The sequence below is a fragment of the Diabrotica undecimpunctata genome, chromosome 6 (genome assembly GCF_040954645.1).
Source record: "Diabrotica undecimpunctata isolate CICGRU chromosome 6, icDiaUnde3, whole genome shotgun sequence".
Lineage (NCBI taxonomy): Eukaryota > Metazoa > Arthropoda > Insecta > Coleoptera > Chrysomelidae > Diabrotica > Diabrotica undecimpunctata.
Window position 1 is genome coordinate 84,907,543 of NC_092808.1, and position 18,713 is coordinate 84,926,255.

Here is an 18,713-nt window from a genome sequence, read left to right on the forward strand (position 1 = left end):
ATATCTCGCATGAATTAAATAATAAGGGTTTTAAAGTTCGCAACATAATTAATGTTAGACATAGAGTTACCAAAGAACCATTGCCCTTATTCTTTGTCGATATAGAGCCAAATGAAAACAACAAAAACATATTTAACCTGCAAGTCCTACGAAACTGCATAATAACAGTAGAACCACCTAGAATAAAAAATACAATAGTACAATGCACAAGGTGTCAAAAATACGGGCACTCAAAAAGTTACTGCCTGAGGCCATTCGCCTGTGTTAAATGCGGTGGATCACATGATACAAAAACCTGCAAAAAAATCACGCGACACACCAGCAACATGTGCCTTATGTAATGGCAATCATCCAGCAAACTATAAAGGATGTGCTATATATAAAGACCTAGTAAATTCGAAAAACAAAAATATAACAAGCAGCATTCCTAGAGTTGCAAGCCTAAATAATAATAACACTAATGCTCACCACATACGCCAATCATATGTAACATATGCTCAAGTTGCAGCAACTAATACTTCTTCACAAGACAACAACAATAATTCAGACCTTTCAAATAAACTTACAGAATTCCTCAACGAATTTAAAAATATGTTTGCACAATTGATAAACCAAAACAGCATGATACTAAGCATGCTTACAACAGTGATAAATAGAACGTCGTAATGGCTAACTCACTTAGAATAGCAGAGTGGAACGCAAATGGTCTAACAAACCATGTGCAAGAAATTATACTATTTCTAAAATTAAACAAAATAGACATCCTACTTATATCTGAGAGTCACACAACTGAGAGGTCTTTATAAAAATTCCACACTACTCTGTCTATTACGCAAACCATCAGATGGAACAGCCCATGCTGGTTCAGTTGTAATAATCCGTACAGCTATAAAACACTATGAACTTGCTCCATATATCACCAACAAAATTCAGAGTAGTATCATAAAAGTACAAGCGCTCACCTTCCATTAACAATAGCTTCTATCTACAACCCACCACGCCATACCATCAATCTGGAGGAATACAGAGAGTTTTTTGAACAACTTGGTTCACATTTCCTAGTGGCAGGGGACTGGAATGCAAAACATACAACTTGGGGAGCAAGACTGATATCTCCAAAAGGCAGAAATCTATTAAAGATCATACAAGATAATAACCTGAAATACCTAACAACTGGTACCCCCACATACTGGCCCACTGATAACAACAAAATTCCTGATCTGCTAGACTTTGCTATAACTAAGGGAATACCTGAAATACACAGCGACATCACCCCCAGTTTTGATCTACATTCAGACCACAGTCCCATCTTGATTACTTTAAGTACCAATATAATTTGGAAAACTCTTGCACCAAGGCTATGTTCCAGTAACACGAATTGGATTCAATTCAAAGAAGAAATCAATGAAAAAATGTCTCTTGACATTCGACTCAAACACAAAAACGATATTGAAGAAGCTGTAAAATATCTAACGGAACAAATACAACAAGCCGCTTGGAAAGCTACTCCTGAAAAGGAAAAAACCATTGATGAAAGGTATAGTATACCCCTCCATACTAGAACACTAGTAGAAGAAAGAAGAAGAGCCCGTCGCAAATGGCAAAAAGAAACGCGATAGATAAAACAAATCTAAACAGGCTCACACACAGACTTCATTCCGCTATCCAAACAGCCAAAAACGAATCTTTTGAAAGATATGTCACAAACCTTTCTCTTGACGACAACTCTCTTTGGAAAGCTACAAAGAAATTCAAAAAGCCGGTAGTAATGAAATCACCAATTCGGAAAAATGATGGAACCTGGGCTCGATCAGATATAGAAAAATCTAACAGATTTGCAGAACATCTATCAACCGTCTTCTCCACCCCACAGGCCAACGATATTAACGACGGGAAAATTAGAGACTTCCTTAATGCACCCTGTCAGCTATCATTACCACTAAAATACTTCTCACCAAACGAAGTCCTTAACGAAATCAACCTGCTTAACCCTCATAAAGCTCCAGGATTTGACCTTATAACTGGCGAAATCTTAAACTCCCAAGAAAAGGTGTCGTCTTAATAACCATTATTTTTAATAGCCTCCTGAGACTATGCTATTTTCCAGTACAATGGAAGTATGCACAAATTATAATGATATCTAAACCTGGTAAACCTCTAACTGAAGCCAGTTCGTACAGACCAATAAGTCTCCTTCCGACTTTATCAAAAGTCTTCGAAAGGTTAATCCTTAACAGAATAGAAACAATAATACCTATAGAAAACCTTATCCCAGATCATCAGTTTGGTTTTCGGTTAAATCACTCAACCATACAACAGTGCCATAGATTAGTCAACAAAATAAAAGAGAGCCTAGAAGGGAAACAAATCTGTCTATAAGCATTCCTCGATATACAGCAAGCATTTGATAGAGTGTGGCATGAGGGTCTTCTCTTTAAAATAAAAGCTCAGCTAACTGACCAAATCTACCTCCTCCTTAAATCATACTTGTCCGACAGATACTTCCAAGTTAAATTCGAAGGTGCTCTATCCAACTACCACCAAATAAAATCCGGAGTACCTCAAGGCAGTGTACTTGGCCCATTCCTTTATCAAATCTTCACTGCTTATATTCCTATTACCGAAAATACACTAATGGCAACATTTGCGGATGACACTGGTATACTAGCATCAGACATCAACGAAATATTAGCATTTAACAAATTGCAAAATCATCTCAATGAACTAGAAGACTGGCTTAAATGCTGGAAAATAAACGTCAACACAAACAAGTCTTGTCAAGTAAATTTCACAAATCGAAGAATTAGATGTCCACAACTACAACTAAATAATTCACCTATACCTATAAAAACAGAAGTAAAGTACCTGGGTCTTCATCTAGATGAAAAACTTACTTGGAAATCACATATTGCAGCCAAACGACGACACCTCGACCTAAAAGTTAAAAATATGAGCTGGCTAATCAACAGAAGATCGCAACTTTCATTAGAAAATAAACTGACCATCTATAAAACAATACTCAAACCAGTGTGGACATACGGAATTGAGCTGTGGGGCTGTAGCAAACCATCCAACACCAAGATACTACAGACATTCCAGTCAAAAACTATTCGTATGTTAGCTAAAGCCCCATGGTATGTGTCAAACCAAACCCTTCATGCAGACCTCAACATCCCCTTCATCAATGATGTGATTGCCGACCACTCCAGAAGATACATGAATCGCAGCGCAGACCATCCAAACCATCTCATAGACGAATTATTCAGCCCCCCACTGGTTGACAGACGTCTAAAAAGACTTTGGCCAGAAGATCTAGCTGCTAGGTAAATTCCAGAGAGTCGTCAATGGACGACACCTGCCACAAGCCAAGAACATACAACATATTTACTTATTACTGTATTGAAGTAGATTGTAAATTAGCAATAAATAAATAAATAAAAAAAAAAGTTCAACAGATCAACAATGTTGGAAGCTGCTTTACTGACTGCTACCTCGTATACTCAGCCTAAGATTTTCACATCAGCATTGATCCTTTATGTTCAAAAATGTTTTATACTTTTGTTAAATATATTTTTTTCTTTTGCTTTTGTAACATCGGAGTATAATGAAATATTTAACCTAAGTCAGACACTCACATAATGTGGTTTTGTTATTGTAAGAGATTTTTCGAATGGCCAACGCTAGAATTATAACAAAAATATAAGATCTAGATATACAGGGTGTCCAGAAACTCTCCTGACAAACGAAGACCAGAGATTCCTTAAGACAATTTAACCCAATTCACCATTTTTTTTAGTACCTCCAGAACGCTGTTATTTAGAAAAACGAAAACTGGTACGATTATTTCTCCTCCAGAGTTGAATCGATTTCATTAATTGCGAATTTCTAGTATCGATCATAGGCGTCCGTTTTGGGTAGGTCAATGGTTATTTTAACGCATAACTTGTTTGTCTTTACCTTTTAAGCATTCGTGATACTAGATTATTAAATTTTCAGGTATTCTAGTACTAAAAGGTACTCTTACTCTAAGTCGATAGGATACACCGGTTTCTACAAAAATCGATTTGACAATTTTTCGTTTTTTCGTCATGAAAGTAAAATTAATATTTTTTGCACTAGTTGGCCGTGGACCTGTTAACAGAAGTATAACCTACGTTTTCATTTTCAAATTGTGGTCAGTTCGCGAAGTTTACCTTTTAGTTTTTTACTTTGTGGCATTCGAATATAACAATTTCAATTCAACAAAAATGGTTTTTACTAATGAGGAATACGCTGATATGTTTTAGTTTGTGGCAAAATGAGGTGTAACGCTAGAGCAGCACAACGTAGATACCCTGAAAAATTTCCCAATCGTGATTTCACTTACTCAACATTTACAGCTCTTCATCAACGATTAAGAGAAACAAGTTCAGTGGTCCCAGTGATAATGAAACAGGACGACTTGATGATGTAACAGCAGCACATGAAAATGTTATTTTAATGGAAGTTGAGGAAATCCAGAAATTAGCGTTCGAATACTAATCTGCAATGTATCCCACAATTTTAAAATTTTCCATAGGAAATTCGCTAGATGGTTACAAAATCAGAAAAATCAAAATGAAAATTTTTTCAGATACATTTTGTTTTGCCACAAAGCTACATTTACAAAAAATGAAATTTTTAATGTGCATAATGCACAATATTATTCATACGTTTGTGACAATCTCCACGTCGTTCAAGAATTTAAGCATTAGCATAGGGTTAGCATAAATGTCTGGATAGAAGTAGTTAACGATTATCTACTTGGGCCTGTGGAATTGCCTGCTCATTCAAATGGTGCTGATTACTTACATTTCCTGCAAAATGTTTTACCTAATTCGTTAGATGATGTGTCTTTAAATATTCGGCAAAACTTATGGTTTCTACATGACGGCTGTCCGGCCCACATTAGCAGGAATGTACGAGACTTTCTTGATAATAATTACGAAGACCACTGGATTGAAAGAGGCTGTCTAGTTGCTTGGCCAGCAAGGTCGCCGTAATTTAATCCTTGCGATTTTTGTGTTTATTCCGTTCCGATACAAAATAGTGCACAACTCTGGCTAAGCATACAAGATGCTTGCAACGAATTTAGAAATAACTTTGGAATTTTTGCAAGAATTCGGCATTGTCTAAGCAAAAGGGCAAATTTATGCATAGAGACTTATGGTCATCAACATCGAGCATCTTTTATAACTATCTACTTTTGATACTTATTGTTTTGTGTTAGTTTCGTTTAGCTACCTATTAATTTAACTTTCATGACGAAAAAACGAAAAATTTTCAAATCGATTTTTCCAGAAAACGGTGTATCCTACCGACTTAGAGTATCTTTTATTACTAGAATACCTGAAAATTTAATAATTTCTAGTATAACGAATGCTTAAAAGGTAAAAAGAAGAAAGTTATGCGTTAAAATAACCGTTGATCTACTCAAAACGGACGCCTATGACCGGTACTAGAAATTCTCACAATTGATGGAGTCGATTCAACTCTAGATGATAAATAATCTTACCAGTTTTCGTTTTTCTAAATAGAAGCGTTCTAAAGGTATTAAAAAAAACTAATTACAAGGCACCTTTTTCAAAGAGCTCTAACTCCCTTAGGAAGCATTTTCGGACAAGGTGGATTGAGTTAAATTGTCTTAAAATTATCAGATCAACCTCCGGTTTTCATTTGTCAGAAGAGTTTCTGGGCACTCTGTATAAATAATAACTAATATTAAAATTTTGGTTCTTTTTTAGGGATTGGCTAAATTTTATGACACTGTGATGCAAGCCATTCTAAGACATATCAACTTCGATATTGTTAAATGTATACTGGTTGCATCTCCAGGATTTGTGAAAGATCAGTTTTATGAGTACATGTTCCAAACTGCAGTTAAAACAGACAATAAAATTTTGCTAGAAAATAAGTCAAAATTTATGTTGATTCATTCTTCTTCGGGTTTTAAACATTCTCTACAAGGTAAGATAAAATTAAAAAAAAATTATAGAAAAGGCAATGGGATAGGTAAGGTTCTGATTAATACTCCAAAATTAATTAGTTAGTAAATGAAGTATATACTAAAATAAAATTAAAATCAATCACAGTTCAAGTTCATCAAACAATAGAATTTCAAAAACGAATATTAAATCTAAGTGAATAACAGTGATTCTAATTCATTGTTAGATAAATAAGTTAGGTAATATAAGTAGTCTACTAAAATTTTAACATACTACAGAAAGAAGTAATTAACAAAAACACTTTATGATTAAGAAAAGACAAAACTCACCTCTTGTATTGTTACGAACCTCTATACAGGGATGAGTGCCTTAAAAACCGGCAAAATAACGCAAAAGATATAAAACATAATACGTTGTGAAATAAAAAGAGATGAAAGTAGTAGAGGTGAGAAATTATCAATATTAACCTATAATTTACTTTACATTTCCCACTTTTAGACGTTAGCTTATGAGCTTGTTGACTTCAGTCATAGTAATACGTATCACGTAATGTAAGTAAAAACAGTTTAAGTAGTAGTATTTTTTTATCCAAAATTAAAGTATTGATCAATAATAAACTATGATTTGAGACGTGGCATACACTCTTCTCAATACAGAATTATTATAGCTTGTTATTATGTATTCGTCAAAACAGAATTGATTATCAAATTACTACTAATGAAACTGTTTACTTACATTTGCTTTATTGCCTTCAATCAGTTTTTACTTTATGCGAAATTTAAAAAATGTAAATATTCGACGTCATGCTTGTAATATTATGACTGAAGTCAACTAGCTCATAAGCTAACGTCTAAAGGTGGGAAACTATGGATAGTCCTAATGTAATTTAATGTAAATTAGAGGTTTCTATCGATAATTTCCCACCTCTACTACTTTCATCTCTTTTTATTTCACAGCGTGTTATGTTTTCTATCTTTTGCGTTATTTTGCCGGTTCTTAAGGCACTCATCACTGTATATGTGGTAGACCGATAGAAAAATAAATATTAAGGACGATTTTGGACAATTAAAAAGACAGCATATGGACAGAAGTTGAGCTAATTTGTTGCTATAGGGCACGAGATAATTTAGAAGGTAATCATCACATCTAAAATTTAGAGCTACGAGGGCTGATCAATATGTTCTCACACAAAGAAAGCTTAGAACAAAAATAGAATCATAGCTTATTCTCTTGGCTCTTACAATTTAAATTTTCTCAGTCGATCGGTTATAATTCGAGTGTTTAATGTGTATACATAGTTGAGTGGACAAATCGGCCTGTAATTTTCTAGGTTCACTTTGTCACTTTTTGTGCAAAAGGATGATGATCGAGTTATTAAATATACAAATATTAAAGAAATTAAAAAAAATTAATAAAATACTTTATAAAAGGTGTATAATTAAATTTAACTATATACCTTTTATAAAGGATTTTATTAAATTTTTTGTGATACGAGTACATGGTATACAGCCAGCTATAGGAACTTAGTTTCCTTGTGGATATTAAAGAAATTGTCTTAACAATACAGTTCCTCTTAGTTTTATAGATTGTGGGTCTATTTCATCGTTTTTTAGGGATATTGTTATCTTTTTTGAGCGCGTATTTTATCTCGTCTTAGGAAATACCTACACTGTAAAAAATTGTTAATAAATCTCCTGATTTAAATACGGTAAGACATTGTAACCTACATTAAACGAGGTAAAATTACTATAAGAAAACTGCAAATTTTACCATTTTTACCAGTAAAAATACTACTTAAATTATATGTATATTTAAGTTCTAACAACATTTTTGCTTATAACTAAACTAAACTACCGTATATATAAAGGTAATTTATCTACTGCAAGAGGGTAAATCTGCTAAAAAAAATTATTGTCCTTAAATCCTTGAATTTTACTTTTTGTCTGGATGTGATTTATGTCAATATTGGTTTCTTATGCATACAATGTCGTGTATTCTTCAACTATTTTCTTTTTAACATTTGTCACTCTTTCCTGTTCCCCCTTTATCCGTTAGCTAGAAGATTTCTTTTTTAACTTTATACTATTTTTCATCTCATTTTTTCTTGCTTCTATTGTTTCTTGTACAATGCTTTCGGTTTCAAACTGTGTAATACCTCGTCTCACAGATCTATTTTTAATAGAGGTTTTTATGTTTTTTGTATCGGCGTTTTTTTGTATTTTTTTTTTATTATTTTGGGTTGTATTACTAAAGTTATATTTTTCTCGTTTACTCTTTGGACACAATTGTCATTATGCTAGTTTAAGTATATCAACCATTTATCCAACTCATTTACATCGTTTGTTGGTATGTGGTGTCCAAGGGTATCATTAACATATTATTCTGTAAATGCAGCTTTATCTTGCACTACTCGTTAAATATAGCTTGAAGATTGGGAAACAACTGTGGCTGGTGCATGTACGCTTGATTCCTTAAACCATCTGTGAACAGTTGATAATTCTTCTGATGCTTAATCACGAAAACCGAGACCAAGAAAATAATCTAAAATCATCACACGAAAATTTTCACGATAGATTTTCATTTTTTTTTTTTTTTTATGAAATTGATTGTTTTGGAAATTTGTTGCTGCCAAACCACGCGATGGATTTTTTTATCTGTCAATGTTGTTTACCATAAGAAATATCAAAATTTACGAAGAATATATTTACGAATTCGAGTAACTTCCGCTAGATGGCTCTGTGCGAATCCTTTAGTGTACTTCTCATAAGTATGTTATTTCCTCTATCTCCTTAAATTTATTTTTGCCATTAAATGCTATATTCAAAGCTATGTTCAATTAGTCTTTATTATCTTACTTCGTTCTATATTTCTAATGTTTTACTGTCTTATCTGTATTTATTCGTAAAGGGAAGCTTAGGAACCCCAAAAAATTTATGATTATTATATTTTGAATTGATTAGATTTTACCAACATTTAGTTGATTAGTTATATGTTTGATGTATCCATATTTTTTAGAAATACTTCAAGATCCATCTGTTATAAACAAAATATCTGACACAAAAGCTGCTGGTGAGGTAAAAATCTTGGAAAATTTTTACACCATGCTTCAATGTGAACCAGCCAAGGCGTTTTATGGTAAAAAACATGTGGAAAAAGCAAATTCGGAACAGGCAATTGAAACTTTGCTTATATCAGACAATTTGTTTAGGTAAATATATTATTTATGAAAAAAGCTGTGATTAAACTAACTTTTAGTTGCCAAATAACATGAAGTTTACAGTATATTTTGTACCAAAATAATGTGGTGATTTAGGACAAGACTGCAGAAGGTAATAATGAAGTAATAAAAATGGGATGTGGCACTCAGGGTGTGACCGAGGAGGGGAAGGATAGCTTTCTTATTGACTAAGCACGGAGCTTAGTCTTATGGTTTTAGTCTAGATGGTTTTTCATTTAATTTAATTATTTATTTTATTTTGATTCTATTTGATTCGATTCAATTCGATCCAATTCAACTAGATCCAACTCGACTTGACTCGATTTGACCGGATTCAATTCGACTATATTCGATTTTCAATTCGAATCGATTTTATTTAATTTTATTAATAAACACGCATGGGACTGCATTTACCACTGCACATAGTGTGTGATCACGCGATATGTAATTACAGTTTTTACTCGGTGTGATTTTTTCACGCCTCTAGTTTAGTTATCCCCCGAAGTAATTAATGTGTTAATTTTTAAACAGACAAATTTCTACCCCTAATTAAAGTAATCTTACAATATAAAAAATAATGCTTTTTAAAATTTTGTATGGCTTGAATGGTGAATGTTAATTATATCTAGTATGTGTTAGAAAGTCCTTTAATAAATTTATAAATAAATACATTATTTTGTCGGGGTCTGATTTTAAGTAACTATTTTTTAAAGTACTTTAGAGCATGTGTACAATAAAAGGTGTTCTACTAATAGCAAATTTATGAAGAACAAGAAAGTTAATTAATTGATGGATAATTAATTAGTTTTTTTATTAATTTTTTCGCTAATAGGAGTTCCAAATGTAAACCGATAAACGTTTGTTTAAAACGTTCTTTCGATCTACGTCTTTCGATTTCCGATTTCCAGCTATCTCTTGTCATTCCAGTTATCTTCCTCTATGCCTCAGTCCCTCAAAACTTCCTTTACTCCGCTTCTCCAACTTCTTCGGGACCTTCCACCTGATTTCCATTATATAATTTGTTTTGGAAGTCTTGTAACCGGCATTCTTTGTACGTGGCCAAACCAGATTAACCGTTTGTGTTTTATTTCATCGGTTATTTCTTATTTTTCCCCTTTAAATATTTTTCTCACTAATGGCTCCATCTAGTGTTGCGATATAGGTAAATTTCATTGCGATTTTTGTATTATCACAATTTTGTATTGCAATTCCATTATCTAGTATAAGGTTTCTTTGTTGTCCTCCTATACACACACACATACTCTGTTTTTTAATCTACTTCTGATCTCCATTTTCCGTATTCTACAAACTTACTTGTCATATTTACTCCAAGTTATCATACTATTGTACTGTTATTTCCTAGATTTCTGTAAAACTAATTGTATACCGAATGCAGTCGTTAAGTGGGAGTGTAAGTCATTGGCATTTATTGGATGATATGGACACCAACGACACGTGGTTTCAACAGGATACCACACATTGGACATTCTGCTAGTGCGATTTGTGCGCATGGTCATCTCACATGGAGGTGATGTTAACTGGCCGACGAGATCGTGCTATTTGACCCCGTTAGACTTTTTCTTGTGAGGTTTGCCTATGTCGTAGGTCTATGCGAATAAACCACAAACCACTGCGGCCCTCATAATAATAATATCGTATGACTTTTTTTGCCGGGGAAACCCTTTCGGATTGTTCCGGTTCAATTCCATCTTTAACTATGTTTCAAGTAGCTAGTCTCGATGCACACTAGCCCAGGGGAACCGACGGCTTTACGTGCCCTTCGAAGCACAGTAAACGGCTTGTATGATTTTTAGAAATGAAAATGTCGTTGGCGCCGAGATTCGAACTCGTGCGCTCTGGCTTACAAAGCCACTATCTTGCCGCTGAGCTACGGCCGTCCAGTGGCCCTCAAAGCCAACACAACCCATGTCATCGGTTAAATTCAGCCTGATATATGAACCAGAGTCATGGAAATTTGACATTTCGGATCCACATCTCCCAACGAAGCTCCGGACGATGTTATATTCCATACATAATAGCAACGAGTGACCTTTCAAGCAAATAAAATAAATTCGATGATGCCTCACATACACTTTGTTTTATAAATTACAATATACAATTAGTGTATCAAATGTAATATATATATATATATATATATATATATATATATATATATATATATATATATATATATATATATATATATATATATATGTATATATACATTAACACTAATTTTATATTTTATCAACCTATAAATGAAAATTTACATTTGAATATTTTTAAATTTTTGATCAAAAGTAAAAAATCATTAATATTTTTAGATGTCAAGATGTTAAACTGCGGAAGGAATACGTTAATTTGGTGGATTCTGTCAGAGAATCAGGTGGGGATGTCAAGATATTTTCCAGTCTTCATATTTCAGGAGAACGTAAGTATTATTTAGAAGTTTCTGACCAATGATATCTACAATGTCGAATCAAAACATTGTTTATTTCTTACCAAAATATATTTATTGTTAAAGAAGGAATGCCAGTAGGCCAACTACATTTGTAGACAAAAAGATTTTTTTTAACTAATTTACACAGAATCAACACAACCGACTGATATAATTACTAGTGAAATTTGGAATACCAATATCATTAAAATATACAACGATTCTTTGTATTCAATTATTATTGTTTTAGAGAACTATTGCGTTACGAGTCCTCCCAGCATTCATTAATATTGATCATCATCATCATTGGTGCTACAGCCCTATAAAAGAGCCTCGACCTTCCCAAGTCTATTACGCCAGTCAGTTCTATCCATTACCAACTGTTGCCAGTTTGCTGCGCCTATTTGTCTACCATCCTCATCTACGCCATCCCTCCATCTGAGTTTTGGTCTACTCCTACTTCTACTTCCCACAGGTTGTGACATAAAGATTCTTCTAGGAGGGTTGTTGTGCTGTGATCTCGCCAGATCTCGCGCATCGTAGTCTTCCTATTTTTATAAAGGATCGTCTTTACCACCAAATATATGTTTATATCTGTGATATATCTCATAGTTGTACCTCCTTCTCCAAACACCATTTTCACAGATGCCACCAAATATTCTTCTCAGGATCCTTCGTTCAAATATAAGCAGGAGATTTTCATCTGCCTTGGAAATGGTCCATGTCTCCGACCCATATGTCAACACTGGTTGTATAAGGGTTTTGTATATGGTTATTTTTGTTTTTTGGCTTAAGTTGCTGCTTCTCATATGTCTACTCAGTCCAAAATGGCATTTGTTTGCTAGGATTATTCTTCGCTTGATTTCTTCCGTCATGACGTTCTCCTTGGTGATCAGGGAGCCTAAGTATGTGAATTTGTCCACCACTTCAAAGGTAGAATTATCAACCGTGAATTGGTGGCCGATGTTTCTGGCTCTATTGTTGGGTGTTGATGCGATTATCTTAGTTTTATCTTCATTTACTTATATATATATATATATATATATATATATATATATATATATATATATATATATATATATATATATATATATATATATATATATACCCGGTATTTAGGCGTTCGACGCCCTTCCGGTAGGGATCTATGGAGGAGTATCACCTAGCCGCAAGCCCTTATCTCTTGCCGTACTGCTCCACCATAGGCCGATCAGATACCAGCATATTCTAGACTAAGCCGCAGATTCATTTTAGAATTTTAAACTGCTGCGTTAGCCTTTTTGTTTTCTGTACACCGAGCCCGGGGATTGAACTGACATCTCTCGCATTGAAGCGAAGGAGAAGCCAGCCGCCCAGCCCGCTTGGCTAATCCGATCGACTTCATTTACTTGCAGGCCCATATTTTTAAGGCGTTTGACAAGGTGGTATACATTTCTTCTAGCTTGCGTGTTGTGCGGGCAACTAGATCAACATCATCTGCATATGCCAAAATTTGGGATGATTTATTAAAAATGTTTCCTCTGCTGTCTATTTGGGCATCCCTGACCGCCTTTTCCAAAGCTATGTTGAAAAGGAGACACGCCAGCGCATCTCCCTGTCGCAGCCCAACATGCGTTTCAAATGCCTGTGATTGTTCGCCCTGTATTTCGACTTTGCAAACAACTTTACGCATTGTAGCCTTAACCAATCTTATCATTTTATCGGGGATGTGGAATTCATCCATGGCTGCATACAATTTATTTCTTAGGACACTATCATAGGCCAATTTAAAATCTACGAAAAGATGGTATGTGTCGATATTGAATTCATTAGTTTTTTCCAGTATTTGCCTTAGCACAAATATCTGCTCTGTTGTTGATCGACCAGGCCTAAAACCACTTTGATATTCGCCAAGAAGCTCCTCTGAATATTTACTCAGGCGACCATATAAAATACTCGAAAATATTTTGTATGCTGTATTAAGGAGGGTTATTCCCCTATAGTTTCTACATTCTAATTCATCGCCCTTTTTGTGTAGCGGGCAAACGATCCCAATACACCACTCTTCTGGGATTTGTTCCTCATTCCAGGCTCTCAGTATGATTTTATATATATGATTAGTCAGAGTAGCACCTCCACATTAATATTGATAATATGCTTTATATAGATATTTCCACATTAAAAGATATACTTGGTATATTTCTCGATAACACTTATTATGACAAATTCTGATTCTTAATCACCTGAATAGAAAATGAATTATTGCTACATATATAATATGTAAGATATGTTTAAATCGTTTATAAATCTAAATAAGGAAAAAGGAATTATTGAAAAGAAAATTATGAATTATAAAAAAATAATAATCAGTAAATTTAAGTTAAACAAAATAAAATTTTCACAGGGTATTTTGCCTTGTTCTATTTGGATTACTTATATCAATATCTTGCAAGGCTTTAAAAACCCTACGGTTCTTACTATCGATGAAATAACATGGAGGGATATATGAAAGCTACTTAATAATCTTTTTTAACATATTATCTTCGTATGGTACTTCATTGTTGATCATGTAGACACCCCAGGCAGCTAACACTGCCTGGGGTGATTGCGGGGTGGATTAAGTAGCTCTGCGGTTACCACAGCAGATCCCAAGCCCGGATAAAATCTAGAGGGTGATTGGCAAGGTTAGCAATCTACCAATCGTAAAAACAAATACTGCTCAAAGAAACAATGTACAGCCTCGGAACTGGATTGGATACTATGAAGACGACCACGGCAAGAAATAAGACAAGCTAAAAACATCCAAAACCCAGATGATGAGAATTACTACTTGGAATATCAGATCGCTCAACTCAAGGGACCAAGAAATAACCCAAGTGCTGAAAGACAAAGAAATAGACATTTGTGCTCTACAGGAAACAAAAAAGAAAGGAAAAGGACAATTACAATTAGGTGAATACATACTAATCTACAGTGGAGTAGCAAAAGAAAACAGGGCCAAAGAAGGTGTAGCCTTACTAATACACCAAAGGTACCAAAATCACATCAAAGGGTGTCAATACATATCAGAAAGAATAGTAACAGCAAAGATAAGAATGGAGAAGGAAGACTTGAACATCATCGGAGTATACGGCCCAGAAAATAACAAGCTTCAAACAACAATGGAAGCATTTTATGACCAATTGCAACAAGTAGTAGATCAAAAGAATATCAGAAAAGATCGCTGGGAATGAAATATTAGAAAACGATAACATCGAGGAAAGCTGGGAAAAACTCAAAAATAACATAATTAACGCAGCAAAAGAATCACTTGGAGAGATGAAAGTAAGGAACACTAACATATCAAAAAAGAAAACACCATGGTTTATAGAGAAAGTGAAGACAAAATGTGAAGAAAAGAAAAAGCCTTTTTACAATACAGAACACAACAAACACAACAGGAATACAACCACTATAAACGAATCAGAAATAAAACGAATTCTTTAGTTAGACAAATAAAAAGGGAACACTGGCAGAGCTTCTCAAAACAGATGGAACACGACTTCTACGGAACACAAAAAGAAATATGGAGAATGATCAGAGGACAAAGAAAAGAGATGAACGAACTAATAAAAACGAAACACATTCAAAAGGAAACATGGGTAGACTACTTTGGATCCCTATTTGCTAAAGGTGACGATAATGAACCACCAACACCAGAGGTGACGACAAACGAAGAAATAAATATTGAGGAGGAAGAGGTAAAGGAAGCATTAAGGAATTAATTTATTACAGAGGAATTAATTTATTAAATGCAACACTAAAATTAACAATCAAAGTGATAATAAATAAACTGAATGAAATTATAACACTAGCAGAAGAACCACAAGGTTTTAGGTCGAGAGGATTATGCACCGACGATTTATAATGAGCCAAGTGCAAGAGAAATCATTAGAATACAACAAACCGGCATATCTATGTTTCGTGGACCTTAAGAAGGCATTTGACCGGGACAAATTAAATGACGTTATCCACTTACTGTACGCAAGAGGGATACCTCTAGGAATGATCAAAACGATCGAAAATACCAAAACAACACAATAAAAGTAAAAGTAGAACAACTAACCGACCCTATTGAAGCTGGCAATGGGATAAGACAGGGAGATTCCCTGAGTCCTCTATTGTTCAACCTGATTATGGATGAAATAATAAAAAAAGAAAGAACTAAAAAAGGATACCAAATGGGAGAAAAACAACTTAAAATAATCTGTTATGCAGACGACGTAATACTACTCTCAAAGTGAAGATGATTTACAACGTATGCTGCACCAATTTAATATAACCGCCAGAAAATTTAACGTTAATTTCCCCAAAAAAGACAAAATGCGTGGTTACAACCGCAAATTTACTAAGATGTCAATTGGAGCTGGTAGGTCAAATAATAGAACAAGTGATGAAGTTTAAGTATCTAGGCATCACATTGTCTAGCTACGGAAAGCTCGAAACTTAAATGGAAGATCAAGTGAATATAGCAAACAGAGCCGCAGGCTGCCTGAATGAAACAATGTGGAGGAATAAAAATATCGGGAAAGAAACGAAAGGCAGAATTTACAAAACAGTCATCAGACCAATAATGACATACGTGGCAGAAACAAGACCTGACACAGAGAGGACAAAAAAGATGTTAGAAATGTGTAACACACACATGTAAACGTATAGCAGAACATAAAAGGGCTTTCAATAATAGAAAAACAGACTCTGCTTACGCACTTCACCTTCTAGACCATAATCATTCTTTTAATAACGAGTTTCAAATTCTTCACATTCAAAATAAAGGTCTTAAGCTATCTTTATGCGAATCTATGGAAATGAACAAATTAAAAAATACAGTCATAATTCTGAATGACCAACTTGAGACAAACAGTTCTCCCCTCAACTTATTTAGTTAAAGACTAAAGTTCTGAAGCTATTTTCTTGTGGCATTTTAAATTAATTTATATTTAAATGGGAATAAGCCACAATTAAAGGTTAAAATACGTTTATTGACGTTTCAATTTCCACTTCGGAAATCGTTCTCTAAAGACTAAAGTGTAAACACATACCAAAAATAGATTACTTGAGAAAGACACTCGATCTGAAACATCTGTAGTGATAATAATTTAAAATAAATGCTGTGGAAGTGTTGAAAACAGAAGTTTTCAGTGTTTTATTGTTTTTAAACCTATTTCAATAGCTAGTTTCAACTACTTTTTCAGTGTAAAAGTTTCACATTTTTAGAAATTTAACAGTCAAAATTTTAAGTAATTTTAAAGTAGAAATATACTTTCAGATTTCACTCATGAAATCTGGACTGGACCGAAAACGTTTTGAAAAATTGTAATCCTTTTGGATAAATTTTAATTATTTTTTAATAAAATAAAATGTACCATTATACACTAGTCTTTACTTCTCTGTAAGTTTTTTTATGATGAATTATATCCTTGAGTAGTTTAGTCGTATTTTTTCTACCATCCAGAATAATCACAAAAAAACTTCATTTTTGGATTCTGTAGTACCCTTACCCTTTAAAACGGCCTATCTAAATTCAAAGAACCATCCAGAAAAATCTTAATCAAACTAGGCTTTAAACTTTTAATTTTTTTGGTGAGAATTAGCAATATTCACAGAATGCAATATATCATTTAATATTTTTATTAGAATCAAAGTTTAACGTAACATTATAACTGTATTTGTTTTTAAGTTATTGAAATTAGAAAAAAAAATTATTGAAAAAGTGTCCGTTTAAATCCAAATATAAATCAACTTTTCTATAAGGCAACAAAAACTTTGTTTACTTTTTGTTTATTTGTGGTTAGGTTAGTTGATGATATCTTCCCCTTGGTTCTTCTTATCTCTATTACTAAGTTCGTAATAATGTATGGATATGCGTATCATTTTATTTATAAGTTCTCAGAAATATACTAGTTATCTTTAACATTATAAATTTTAACTTGCATTTTCAACATCACATTACACTTAAAAGACAAAATAACAGTAAATATAACAGACAATTATATTGCTTTTTAACTTAAAAAGGTACGTTTTCAACTATGATTTAAATATTTCAGAGCTAGAGCAGTTAACTGGTGTCGCAGCTATTTTGCGATTTCCAATGCCAGAATTGGAAGAAGACAGCGAGGATGAGAATTAGTATTAAGGATACGTTGTTAGTTTTATTATCAATTAAGAGATAATAAGAATAGTCATGATTTTTTATTAATTTTTGCCATGGGACAATCAGGAAAAGTCAAAATTAATGAATCAGGAGACTACTTTAGTTAAATTGAAATTAAGTATGGAATGGTATATATATTTTGTCGTTTATTATTGCATTAAAGCTATTAAAACTTATCTAAATGATAAAATCGTGTAAAATGCTAAATTATGTATTTTGATGTAATTTAGTATGTTGCCATTGGTTATTATATTTAGATAGACATTCTCTGCGTTGTTTATTTCAAAAGTCTTTCCTGGATTGTCGTCTTGTATTGTGAATCAATAAGAGCAATTTAGCTCTTAAGACATTTTAGTTCATACTTGTTTTATTTTGTATCTTATTCTTAAACGTAATTAATTGTTATTTTTTGTAAACAACTATTGTGTATATTATATAAACGAGGAATGTAAAATCAAATATAATGTACATAATATATTATTTATTTATATTTTTTTTTATTAAAAATTCCAATGCTCAATTTGTTTTTCATCATTTGCTGTCTACCGTATAAAATGTGCTTCATTCGAAAATGCGACTAGTCGCAGTAGAGACACACATCCCATGTGTATTGGTTCATAATTATCGCTCATATATAACACTTTTTGAATTAACTCTTATAGTTGTTATTATTTCACTCTTAACTCAGGATTTTTGGTCAGATTCTTTTATATACTACTGTATTTAGTAGTTGTTTATTCTACTAACTACTATTTGTTAAAAGTGGAAAATACCTTAAGCACTGAATGGTCACTTGGTTCTACAATTTTAGTCTTGAATGGATATCTATCCTAACAGCGGATAAGGATGAAAAGGAGATATAATATTTTTACATGGAGTTAGACACAGTTTTAAGATCTATTAAAAAAGAAGACATTATAATAG

The 18,713-nt window shown here is 33.2% G+C and overlaps 1 protein-coding gene across 1 annotated transcript in view; it reads left to right on the forward strand.

The window, feature by feature from the left end:
• pelo (pelota mRNA surveillance and ribosome rescue factor) overlaps positions 1–18,309 on the forward strand; it is a 36,673-nt gene extending 18,364 nt beyond the window's left edge. Inside the window, exons 4-7 of the mRNA XM_072534837.1 lie at positions 5,763–5,985; positions 8,979–9,171; positions 11,505–11,611; positions 17,683–18,309. Of these exons, the coding sequence (XP_072390938.1) occupies positions 5,763–5,985; positions 8,979–9,171; positions 11,505–11,611; positions 17,683–17,765 (606 nt within the window). The 3' untranslated portion in view covers positions 17,766–18,309. The remainder of the gene's footprint in view (positions 1–5,762; positions 5,986–8,978; positions 9,172–11,504; positions 11,612–17,682) is intronic.
• Positions 18,310–18,713: the final 404 nt, after the last annotated feature.